The sequence below is a fragment of the Bufo bufo genome, chromosome 8, assembly GCF_905171765.1.
Source record: "Bufo bufo chromosome 8, aBufBuf1.1, whole genome shotgun sequence".
In the NCBI taxonomy this organism is placed as follows: Eukaryota; Metazoa; Chordata; class Amphibia; order Anura; family Bufonidae; genus Bufo; species Bufo bufo.
Genome location: NC_053396.1, coordinates 189,420,648 through 189,434,249, shown reverse-complemented (window position 1 = coordinate 189,434,249; position 13,602 = coordinate 189,420,648). Strand labels below are relative to the sequence as shown.

The following is a 13,602-nucleotide window of genomic DNA, read 5'->3' as shown; positions in this document are numbered from 1 at the left end:
CCTGGTCATTGAAAACTGCCAGTAATTTATAACTTCTAGCAGGAATAATAAAGAAATGGTGCATAAAGAATAGATGCTGCATAACATTTATTACAGCATCTTGTCAGAGCTGTTCTTAATAGCATTTAGAAAACATTTAAAGAATTGCTTTACGGCAGCCATCATGGGCCATGGACACAATGGTCTGGAATGGGAGGGTTTTCTAGGCATGCTCTGTGATCTGTGAAGAGGTCAGTAGGGAGTAGATGAGCTGTGACATCACCTATTGTGAATGGTGGATCCTGTGTTATCTATAAACAGAGGTGCTACCTGTCATTCCAATCCTGCCTCTAATGAAAAGCAGATACCTGCAGTAAAATAATCTGTACAGACCAAGAAGTGGCCCCTATTATTAGGCCTAGTGGCCAGTGCGAAAACTGCAGGATTTTATGGTTTTTGTTTAAATATATTGACATGGAAAATAACCACCAAAAATTATTTAAAAATGTGTTTAACGTAAAAAGAGATTTAAACAATAGATCGTTTTCTGATGATGCATTCCCTTTAAAACTCAATTTTTTAACCAGGTAACATATGGAGACCTCTTGAAAACTTGTAGCTGAGCAGACAAGTAGCGTCTGTACTTGTGCTTGGTTGAATGCTCACGAGTTCCAGGGAGATATTATTGTAAATGTTAGAAATCCACAACTTATCAACACATGTTCCCGATTTTCATACAGATCAGTTTAGTCAAGCATTTGCCAGAAAATGTCTTCTATCTTTATCTATCTATCTATCTATCTATCTATCTATCTATCTAAATTCAAATAAGTTTTATTAGCAGAGCTAAATACATATTAGCATTGCCAAAGAAATTGGGAAATAATCAGGTAGGGAAGGGTGATGGGGATAGAGACACATCCAGGATGGGGGTAAAGGAGTCTGGGCAGAGATCAGACAGTCTCCCAGTATTTGGGTCCTCGCAGCAGGAAGTGAGGCTCATCCTCCACGGCCTCCTGGTCGCACTGCTGGTACAGTCTGCTCCCCCTAGGTTCGTAGATCTGTCGGTGCTGCCAAGGTTCGATGAGCAGGCTATGGGCGCTCAGTATGTACCGGGTCAGGATCTGTTAGTCTCTGGGGTTGGGGAGGTTCTCCACATATGGGGACAGTTTGTGCTCCCTCTGTAGACTCTAGTATATTGTCAGCTTCTTTGATGTTCTTATGTTGTTCCTTCAGACTCTGATATAGTCCTCTTTGCTCTAGTGTATTGGCTTCTGGATTTCTGGATTTGTCAGGCTGTGCTGGTTGCTGGTCTGGTCAGGCAGTACTGGTTAGTAGCTCGGTCTGGCTGTGCTGGTTGTTGGCTTGGTCAGGCTGGGTTTGGGGGACTTGTAACAAGGCTTTGTGTTGGTAGAAACTTGGACTGCTGCTATGTAAGATGGGCACTGAATGATAGTGCCCTCTTCTGGACTCTATCCAGTGCCCTCTTCTCAAGCGCTGTTTGAGGTAAAATATTTCTGTTAGGCCAGAATCCCACTTAAGGGTACTTTTACACTTGCGGCAGAGGATTCCAGCAGGCAACCCGGACGCAAACGGATGGCATTTGTCAGACGGATCTGGATGCGGATCCGTCTGACAAATGCATTGAAATACCGGATCCGTCTCTCCGGTGTCATCTGGAAAAACGGATCCGGTATTAATTTTTTTTGCATTGTTAAAGGTCTGCACATGCGCAGACCGGAAATCCGGACCCATTTTTCCGGAACACTTAAGAGGGACTGAACTGATGCATCCTGAACGGATTGCTCTCCATTCGGAATGCATTAGGATAAAACTGATCATTTTTTCCCGGTATTGAGCTCCTGTGACAGAACTCAATACCGGAAAACAAAAACGCTAGTGTGAAAGTACCCTTAGCCAGTCTTGGTATGTATCTTGACCCCAGACTTCACTGTTATGATGATGATGATGATGATGATGCTATCAAAGATTTTAAGCCAAATGGTCACTGGTGATTTGAGATGGTACAGATGCCTTCTGATGGCATAGAAGGTTTTGCATGCTTTGTCTTGCAGTATCTCTATGGCTTGTTTAAAACTCCCTGATTGGCTGATTTCTAGGCCTAGGTAGGTGTACCTGTCAGTCTCTGTAAGTGGACAGTATCTCAGCAGGATGGGAAGATGCTCAGCTGGTTTCTGCTTTCTCTTCTGGAACACCATGATCTTGGTTTTATTTAGATTAAAGGCCAGAGCCCACGTGGTGCTGAATTCTATCTATCTATCTATCTATCTATCTATCTATCTAATATCTGGAAAAGTTGAAGAAAATGTCAATTTGATCAGTTTGGGAATTATAAAAATACAAGAAAATTAAAGTGGAAAAAATTAATTTGTTTATTTATTTTCTTAAATTTTACAAATACAACTTTCCAATAAATAGTCAATTCCTCTCCCCATGCTAAATCATAAACTAAAAAGCAAAATGCCTAGAAATGTTCTGTATGCTGCTATTTTACTTAGAATACATTAAACTGACAACCAAGCAATATTCGTTAATAAATTAAATTGTATTAGAACTGAACAAAAAGATTCCCCACAATAGCATTCCTGTCTGTTGTGCAGGTGTTTTAGTCTATGGACGTTTGAGATATCCTGATGTAAAAAGTTGTAAAAATAAACTCTTTACGTATTCTTTTTATGTATTTGTGATTGTTGTATTAGTGGTTTGTCAGATAATTGTCCTATCTATCCTCATGACTATCTTAAAGATTAGTGTATTTTAATGTATTCATTCTCTTAATCTGAAGTGCTATCCTATAAAGGTCATTACATGAATACAGTTTTTAGTTACAAAATATATTTTAAAAAAAAATGGAAAAAAATGTTTGCTTTACATGAAGTTATCAACAAGAATTTCTGATTTTACAATATTTCATAACCATTTTATTATTTTTCCAAATGGATTTTGTTATCAAGTTTATGATTTTTTTGTTGTTGTATGTGTGCACATACCATAAACCAATTTTTTTTTTTTTTTTGTATGTTTGTGTGTCAGTCACTGATCATTACATTATTTTACAAAAGCAGAGAATTGATAATTGTACATTGAGTCTGTGATAAATTTAAATATATATATTTTTTTGTCACAGACAAGTAAGGTCAGTACCAGTCAGCTCCGTATAAGCTCCATGAAAATACACAGTACAAATATGTAGAGAACATATGCTGCTACGGTATATGTACAAATATCTTATCTTCATCCATCATGTATGTATCATATCACTATATTTGTAAATTAATGGATGGAGGGCAGACGAGGCAGCTATATTAGTATCCCCCAATTTTTGAAAGCATAGGGTAATGATATTTGTTCAGTCACCAAGGTTTAAAGACTATATTTCGAGACGACTTTTCAATTTCATGAAGGTCTGAGGCAGTGCTGAGGAAGTCCTGTCCCAAGAACAGACCTTGACCATTGAGATGTTGTTCTTGGATGGAACACTTATAGTCTATCTTCATGTCGCCATAGTCCTCTATGGAGGTACACGGACTACTACATGCCACCTTGGCGTCATCAGACTCCACGCTGTAGGGCTTGGTTTCCTCCTCACCGAGATTATCCTGGTTCTTGGCTTGTCTCTTCATTTTGTAGCGGTGATTCTGGAACCAGATCTTGACCTGATTAGGGGTGAGGTGGATGTGTTTTGCCAGATGCTCTCTCTCAGGCGCAGTTAGATATTTCTGTTGCTCAAACCTTTTCTCCAGCTCGTACACTTGGGCCTGCGAGAAAAGGACCCTCCGTTTTCTTTTCGAAGTGTGTTGAAGATACAGAGAAGGTTTTACTCCATCTCCGATATATCCCAGGCAGCTGGAAGCTGAAACGTTAAATCCCGGGGTAATAATTCTCGGAACTAAAAATGTAAAAAAAATATACAAATTTAATAAAAATAAAAAATAATACAATTGATTATTCATCATTCAAACAAATAAATAAACAAATAACACTGTGCTATAATAATTTCCTAAGAAATTCTAACAAATAATATGTTGAAAATGGATTATACATGAAAACGACTCCAGTTCATATTCCCTGCTATGAACATCCTTTGGCAGGTGGGGGGTGGTGGTCTCTAGCATAGAATCCCCTATGAGCCAAAGTGGAAAGCCACTCTCTGTATAGCCAGCTTCCGTTCTGGAGGACTCGAGCTGTCCTTGTATTACATGGACAGCCATTCATCTGAATGGCTGCTATGTAATACTACACTTCTCCTTCAGCGGCCGCAACGGCTTTCCTTGGCAAAACTAGCTGTTTGGTCCGGGGGTGCCAGGACTGATATCTGATCACCCCCGGGGTCTGATCACCCTGTGAGGGGTTGCCTCTGAAATAATAGAATAAAATGATATTATTTAAAGAAAAATTTAAAAAAAATATGCAAAATATGCTTTTGGAATTTCTTTTACTGCGGTGTGATGGGAATGTTCTTAATCTACAAAAAATTATTGAACCTTGTACAAGACAAGTCCTCTTAAGGTTCCACTTAGAATTCTTTGGGCTGTTAGTAATCTGAAAAAACAATCTTAACTGAGAGGTTCATTGGATTAAGTTACTCAAGAAGTATGAGTGTGGATATGTGGTAAATTTTCCGGTTGTATTTTCTTTTTATAGATGTATGTAAAAAAAATTACTGTATGCACACATAATACATAGTAAAACATTAAATAAATTATATATTTTGTATTTTTTTACTTTTATAATTTATTATACTTTTTATTGTACTTTTATTATACTTATTTATTGTAATAACGGAACCATATCATTTTAATTAGATTTACACCTTCATTTCAATTTTTTTTAATTCGATTTAGATTAAAATTACATATCTTTTCTCAATTTTATTTTTCATTAAGCAAGGAGTTTTCTTTTAATATTTACTCTATTTTTGATAAATGCTGTGATGGACCCTTTATTACTCTAAAAAAGTTGCAGCCTGCTGGGGGACTGTGATAGAAACACACAAAGTATTCCTTCTGATGGGCTCCCCGATATCTTAATTCAAATATTGAGATAAGATAGCGTCTACAATAAGCCTATTCTATGGGCAAATAACTGTCTGACTGCCACAATGGATTCTAGAAAAACAGTGAAAATACACACAGATAAGAGAATAATTGCTCCACAAATGGCTCAATTCTTGCAGACTTGTATCCAGATAGATAAAAAAAAAAATATATATATATATATATATATATATATGGTATATACATATACAATATTTGCATCACTTTTTTTTTTAGAAGTTAGCTCATCTTTCCGTACAGCATTCGGCGCTCACCAAGGACATCGGACAGAGTGTTATCATCGATAAGTCTATGGATGACGATTTCAATAGTAGTTAGGGGTCTGACCGGTGATAACAGGACAGGTATAAACACAATATACTTGCCACTTTTCAGATTACCAAAAGATTATTTTTGGAATTCTTTAGAGGAAGGGAACAATAAGGACGGGGATCAAACAGAATCCACAAACCTGACCATAGACACTGAGATCTAACCCCGAGCAGATAAACACGGTCATATAAATTACTTGAGGAAGACACATTCACATTCGCTTTTATTGTAGTGCTAAACAATTGTCGGTGAAAAAAAATTTAAGCCTTAGATTTTCAGGCTGCCAAATTTTCCATTTAAAATATAACTGTGAGTCAACACAGATACACCAGTTATTGGAAACCCTGCAAATTATTAGTAGTATCCATGTGCTTAAGGACAACTTTAATATAATTTTTTTTTAAATGTATATAAAACTTCAATTAATTTAAATCTTCTGCCAATCCCTAAAGTAACCCCCCCCCCCCCCCACCCACCCAGAGGTCTGAGAACCATGTCATTTACCCTAGCAGAATCATAGACTTCCATATATTCCTTGAAGCTCAGTCTTTAAGAACATCTTCTGTAGCCTCGGATATCAGAATTTCAGGTATCTTTATTACGATAAACAACTTTTTTATTTTTGTCCAACCACTTGGACCACGAGAACATAGAAGCTTCTTCTACTGTCACCTAACCTAACACTCCATAGATGTTGGGGGAAAAAACTAATCAGTGGGGCTCCGTTTGTTTTTTATGTGATGTATGATATTAGAAAGATTGTAAATCTGAAAAATGTCAAAATGTCCAAAAAATTTCAAACATTTTAAAGTCAAAATCCTTAGACTGAATTCCTTGAAATTATAAATTATAATAAAATTAGGACACATGACAGTTCAATGTCTCCGAATACATTTTAAGAAGAATGTGAAAATGTCCAAGTAAAGTAGAAAATAAAATGGCAATACTTACATGATGGGTAATGCATTTCCTGGCTTGTTCCATACCAGTCGGTTCCCCGGAGATTGTCCTGGTAGGACGGTAGCTCTCCAGAATTTGGATAATTTCCAGGACAACAAGTTCTAAATGTGTTCTGAGGAAGACAATGGGTCATAGAGAATCCAGGGGAACCCATAGGTGGTTGAAGGCAAGACTGGTGTGATACCTGAACCAGGGGAGCATATCCTTCTAGACACGAGTCTAGCGAGAAAGCTTTGAGATCCTCCATGACTGCTGTTGGTTGGACACTAGCAAACAGTCCAAGGGACAAAAAGACACTTTGAGTCCCAAGCTGTGGAGTGCTTGTGAAATCAATGTCTAAGCTTGAAAGTAATAACTACAAGGTCTACTCCTGTGCACAAATCTTATCAAGACTTTGTGGCCCGGGAGCAACAAGGCAAAGAAGAACAAGTGGCAGAAAGGGAGGAGTCCACTCCAGAACAATGCTAATAGGATGTTGTGTGTCGTCTAATCACTCGGCTGGACTATAAGGGGTCTTAATGCTTTGGAAAGAGTGAAGGAGAGATAAGAGATGTTTAGGTCATGTTTCCCTTCACTCTCTTTGTCCAGAGTGGCCAGTCTCACTGACCAGCCCGAATATATTAGTGACAAAACAATTCCATAAAACATGCTGCGAAACTAAAGAGCCTTTCAGTCACTACTGACGAGAAGAACTGTAGGGACTTCCAAATTCCTTACAGCTGCCATTACCTAATACTCTTTGGCCAACAGCAATTTTTCTCAACTCCTCCATAGACATGTACCTGAAGCATATACTGTATCGGGCAAATTCAGCATACCGATCCTTTTTCAAAAGATGTTGGGGGAATGTCAGGGCAACCATTTACACATTAGATGGTTGGCTCGACAGGTTCAGCCAATATTAATCTATTGTGTATGGCCTGCTTAAGTTCAACATAGCCTTTTGGGGGAGGGCTACCTAGACTTGGGGACACATGGGCATCCCTATGTTGGGCAAGAAATTACTACTTGTTCCTCGCACTTGTGGAGTGCCTGGGGGTGTTAAAAATATACCTCAAGCATATATAATCTGGGGGGAAGGGAGTGATTCACTACCAGGAACCTATGGTGGCAGCTTATCTCCACTGAAAACAAAGTATCAGGGAAATTCAGCATGCCAGGGAATGGGTCGTTTGTGATGATTTTTACAGCTTCCATTAAAGGGGTCATTCGTTTTATTTATTTTTTTTCTAATTTAGTTCCTAGCCATACTCACCTGCTCACCAACGATCCGTTCTGGTTCCATTGGCTCCCAGGCAATCTTCACTCTCCGTGTACGCTCCTGGACTTTTTGATTGCTTTTTTTTTATTTATATTTTTTTTCGAGACACGTTTTTTCTAACAATTATGCATAATTTTGTGTATTATGTCTGTGATTTTTTTTACATAATAAATAATTTTTTATGGTAAAAATGTGATTTTTATGTGTTACTTTTGTTTAATTTAAATATTTTTGCAATATTTTTTTATTTTTTATTTTATGTTCCTGTAGGGTACTAGATCATGCGATCTCCTGATTGCTGATATAATAAACTGCAAGATTTCTGTATTAAGACTGTCAGTGTAGTACTGACAGCCATCCTGTTAGGTCCTGCCTCTTCATTAAAGACAAGAGTTGAACGGCACTCCTCATTTAGTATGGACGGTGCTCAGTGGTAAATATAAAACCAATGTTAATAGGAAGACCACGGCACTCAAAAGAGAATTGTGCATAAATATCTTATTTATTTTCTTATATTTTTTTGTATGTACAGTACAGACCAAAAGTTTGGACACACCTTCTCATTAAAAGAGTTTTCTTTATTTTAATGACTAGGAAAATTGTAGATTCACACTGAAGGCATCAAAACTATGAATTAACACATGTGGAATTATATACATAACAAACAAGTGTGAAACAACTGAAAATATGTTATATTCTAGGTTCTTCAAAGTAGCCACCTTTTGCTTTGATTACTGATTTGCACACTCTTGGCATTCTCTTGATGAGCTTCAAGAGGTAGTCCCCTGAAATGGTTTTCACTTCACAGGTGTGCCCTGTCAGGTTTAATAAGTTAGATTTCTTGCCTTATAAATGGGGTTGGGACCATCAGTTGCGTTGAGGAGAAGTCAGGTGGATACACAGCTGATAGTCCTACTGAATAGACTGTTAGAATTTGTATTATGGCAAGAAAAAAGCAGCTAAGTAAAGAAAAACGAGTGGCCATCATTACTTTAAGAAATGAAGGTCAGTCAGTCAGCCGAAAAATTGGGAAAACTTTGAAAGTAAAGGCTATTTGACCATGAAGGAGAGTGATGGGAGAGTGATGACCTGGCCTCCACAGTCACCGGACCTGAACCCAATCGAGATGGTTTGGGGTGAGCTGGACCGCAGAGTGAAGGCAAAAGGGCCAACAAGTGCTAAGCATCTCTGGGAACTCCTTCAAGACTGTTGGAAGACCATTTCAGGGGACTACCTCTTGAAGCTCATCAAGAGAATGCCAAGAGTGTGCAAATCAGTAATCAAAGCAAAAGGTGGCTACTTTGAAGAACCTAGAATATGACATATTTTCAGTTGTTTCACACTTGTGTGTTATGTAGATTGTAAGCCCTCACGGGCAGGGCCCTCTCTCCTTTTGTACCAGTTTGTAACTCGTCTTGTTTATGATTAGTGCAATTGTCTGTATTATGTATGTGCACCGCTTATAATATGTACAGCGCTATGGAATGAATGGCGCTATAATAATAATAATAATAATAATAATAATAATGTATATAATTCCACATGTGTTAATTCATAGTTTTGATGCCTTCATAGTCATGAAAATAAAGAAAACTCTTTGAATGAGAAGGTGTGTCCAAACTTTTGGTCTGTACTGTATATATCCATCCGAAAAAATGTATTCATAGTGGTATACTGGCCAACGTTTTGGTCTTATCCAAGACCTTGTTCACGGCCTGATATATAGAAAAAGAACAAAGTGGCATAAATAATAGGGTTCAAATATCACATATAGTAGATAAAAGATATTACATGTCACATGATTGTATTAATATATGATTACTGTAGAAGAGGCATGATTGTCATCAAGGATACATGATTCATGGAATATTAGGCGGGTATCTACGGACCAATAGATCAGTACATCTACCACAGATGATAGTATTACATAGGTACATCAGACAAATAGACAAGTATAATGTGATGGCTGATTCAGCGACCTCTGCTGGGGGAAGGTTCATAGTTCCCTGTGGTAATAGAGATCCGTATCCACTGGAAACAAGAAGAGTTAGATGAGTGTGGAATAGTTTTATGTCACGGGCAGGGCCGGTGCAAGGATTTTTGCACACACAAGCGAAGCTACATTTTGGCGCCCCCCCCCCCTCAACTCGGTGGGGGTGATGTAAAAAGGAGGGCGTGATGTGACATGGAGGGGGATAAGAAATGTGACATGGAGGGGGATGAGAAATGTGACATGGAGGAGGGAAAGATGTGACTTGGAGGGGGATGAGAAATGTGACATGGAGGGGGGAGAAATGTGACATGGAGGGGGGAGAAATGTGACATGGAGGGGGATGAGAAATGTGACATGGAGGGGGGAGAAATGTGCCATTGATACTCTTGGCATTTTGACATGATATTCAGTTTTACTTCTAATAGCTCTACACAAAACGGCCCTGACACCTCGACTAAGGCTGGACCATTCCTCACCCATTCACTTGGAACCCACACAGATAGATCATGCATGCCTCTGGGCACGCGCTTAAGCTAGGACATTGGAGTGCTCCGCAAGATCCCTTCCAAGACAGTACATCTACACTGCGCATGCGCCCGCTCTGCTCTCGCGCCGAGCGGCGTGATACTACACACATCCAACAGTTCCCTTACTGGACAGTATGTCCATACTGCTCCCGCCTCGTACACCCACCCCCTTGACATAAAACTATTTCACACTCATCTAACTCTTCTTGTTTCCAGTGGATACGGATCTCTATTACCACAGGGAACTATGAACCTTCCCCCAGCAGAGGTCGCTGAATCAGCCATCACATTATACTTGTCTATTTGTCTGATGTACCTATGTAATACTATCATCTGTGGTAGATGTACTGATCTATTGGTCCGTAGATACCCGCCTAATATTCCATGAATCATGTATCCTTCATGACAATCATGCCTCTTCTACTGTAATCATATATGAATACAATCATGTGACATGTAATATCCTTTATCTACTATATGTGATATTTGAACCCTATTATTTATGCCACTTTGTTCTTTTTCTATATATCAGGCCGAGAACAAGGTCTTGGATATGACCGAAACGTTGGCCAGTATACCACTATGAATTAATTTTTTCAGATGGATATATATATATACCAAAAAATATAAGAAAATAAATAAAAATATTTATGCAACATTCTCTTTTGAGTGCCGTGGTCTTCCTATTAACACTGCCTCTTCATTAGACCCCCGGTCCACCATAATGACCCATCAGCACCCCGTGATCGCATTGGGTGGGGGCAATGGAGGCCACACACACTGTGACAAACCCCTTAGATGATGTTGTTTCTATTGACCTAAGCATCTGAGGGGTTAAATGACCCTGGCTCTTGCAGCAAGGCGTTAGCTGTATGTCAGCAAAAAATGTTTTTAAATATGTTTGACATAAAAACCTGATTTAAACAATAGCAAATGAAACATTTCTTTTAATGCCTGATTTTTCTTCAGCTCAGTGCTGCCATCCAATGGTGGCACTGTGTACTATGTACAAACAAGGAAAACGTCAGTTCACATTTCCTTAAAGGGGTTGCTCGGGTTCAGAGCTGAACCCGGACATACCCATATTTTCCCCCTGGTAGCCCCCCTGACAAGACCATCGCAGCAGTTCATGCTCCGATTCTCTCCTTTGCCCTGCGCTGAACCGCGTAGGGCAAACGCATTGGAGTTCTAGTGACAAACAGGGCTCTCCTTCGGGCTGCCAGGCGGAGGCTTCCGCCCAGCAGCCAGCTCGGTGACGTCACCAGCACTGATGGGCGGAAGCCTCAGCATAATAAATAAAAGAGCCCTTGCCCTGCGCGATCCTGCACAGGGCAAGGGAGAGCATCGGAGCATGAACTGCTCCGATGCTCATGTCAGAGGGGGCTGCCTGGGTGAGATTATGGGTATGTCGGGGTTCAGCTCTGAACCCGGACAACCCCTTTAAAACATAAGAACTAGACCATGAAGGACTCTAGAAGTGCAGGAACTTGCATAGAAAGCTAGGCCTAAAGCAAATACAATTGTCACCAGCAAGATACTAAAGTCACTTGAGGTTAATTATAGTCATTTTTCAATGGTGCCCCAATGATAAGTTGATCACAGAGTCACCCATTGCTGATGCCATCTGAGATCAGCTGTAACATGTGGGGGGAAGCAACCAGAAAGTGTTTTATTTCTCTACAGCACCACCTCAGGGCAAATGAAGCATTACACAGAACCCACTGAGATGGAGGAACTGTCCATGTAATGTATGGACATGGCTGGTCCTCCAGAGAGACAGTTGCTCTCAGGGGCGTAGCTAGAAATGACTGGGCCCCATAGCAAAAAAAAATGTATGGCCCCCCCCCCCCCCCTTCCCGGAAATATAATGGTCCAGACCTCCAGGGTCCTGCTCCCCCCTTTTTAAATATAATGGTCCAAACCTCCAGGGTCCTGCTCCCCCCTTCTTAAATATAATGGTCCAGACCTCCAGGGTTCTGCTTCCCCCTCCTCACCAGATATAATTGTCCAGACCTCCAGAGTCCTGCTCCCCCTCAATATAATGGTCCAGACCTTGGAGATCCTGCGGCTCCCCCCTCAATAAATTGGTCCAGGCCTCCAGGGTCCTGCTCCCCCTTAAATATAATGGTCCAGACCTTCAGGGTCCTGCTCCCCCTCCTCCCCAGATATAATGGTCCAGACCTCGGGGATCCCACTCCCCCCTCCTCCCCAGATATAATGGTCCAGACCTCCAGTGTCCTGTCCCCCCCTATATAATGGTCCAGACCAGACCTCCAGGGTCCTGCTCCCCACTTCTCCTTAAATGTACTGGTCCAGACCTCCAGGGTCCTGCTCCCCCCTCCTCCCCAGATATAATGGTCCAGGACTCCAAAATAAGTTTTACCAGTCCCAGAGTCAGCCAGCCCTCACCTCACAGCCACTTGAACGTCTGTGCGCCCACACTCCAGCAGCGCTGCCAGGCCCAGCAGCACGCAGCTTCGTTGTACGCTCCACCTCCTCCACTTCCGGCCAAGTAGGACTGCCGCCCAGACTGGGAGCGGGACCACTCCCTCTCCTCACTGCAGGTACGCCTCTCTGCCTCCGGCCGCCCCCTATCGCACCTCCCACAGCCTGCAGGCCCTGCAGATAGCGTTTTCTCTGTCTGTCCTGGAGGGGCCTGCGACCCCTGTAGCTACTCCACATGAATTTATTTTTTTTAAATCCTCAGACGGCGGCCCGGGCCCCCAGTGGCGTAGGGCCCCATAGCCATTGCTATGAATGCTATGGCGATCCCTACGCCCATGATTGCTCTTTATAGTCAAGATCCTTTTAGATTGGTTGAGGATTGGGGCAATTATCGGGGATGAGCATTTGTAGGAAATGTTGTTCCCAGTAGTTGCCCAGTGTAAATGTGCCTCCATTCAGCCGACGGAGATGATTACATCTCCTATGCGCCAAGTAAAATCCTAGATTGCTGGCAGCACACAGTCCTGCCACGACCTCTGCACTTTAATTTAATAGATAAAGCTACATGCACACGACCGTATGTGTTTTGCGGTCCGCAAATTGCGGATCCGCAAAAAAATAAACTGATGACATCCGTATGCCATCTGTTTTTTTTTTTTTTGCGGATCCATTGTAACAATGCCTAAAACGGACAAGAATAGGACATGTTCTATTTTTTTTTTGCGGGCCCACGGAATGGACATTCTGATGCGGACAGCACGCGGTGTGCTGTCCGCATTTTTTGCAGACCCATTGAAATGAATGGGCCCGCATCCTATCCACAAAAAAAACTAAACGGAATGGACACGGAAACAAACAACGTTCGTGTGTATGTAGCCTTAGGCAGTGTAAACATCATCACACCTGTCTGGTCCTGTCAATCAAAGTGCAGAAGGCGCGGCAGTTGCAGAGAGAGCTGAGCCTCTAGGTGTAATGGCAACGCCCCCATTGCTCCTAGAGGCTCATTTGCATATATTAAAACATCATTTTTCTCAGCAATGCGGGCAC

The 13,602-nt window shown here is 41.1% G+C and overlaps 1 protein-coding gene across 1 annotated transcript; it reads right to left on the bottom strand.

Annotated features, from left to right (window-relative positions):
- Nucleotides 1-2,354: 2,354 nt before the first annotated feature.
- On the bottom strand, nucleotides 2,355-7,036 carry LOC120977890 (homeobox protein Nkx-2.4-like). The gene is made up of 2 exons (XM_040406047.1): nucleotides 6,321-7,036; nucleotides 2,355-3,889 (listed from the first exon to the last, which is right to left on the bottom strand). Exons 1-2 carry the CDS (start codon nucleotides 6,574-6,576, stop codon nucleotides 3,354-3,356), a joined length of 792 nt encoding a protein of 263 aa, XP_040261981.1. The 5' UTR covers nucleotides 6,577-7,036; the 3' UTR covers nucleotides 2,355-3,353.
- Nucleotides 7,037-13,602: the final 6,566 nt, after the last annotated feature.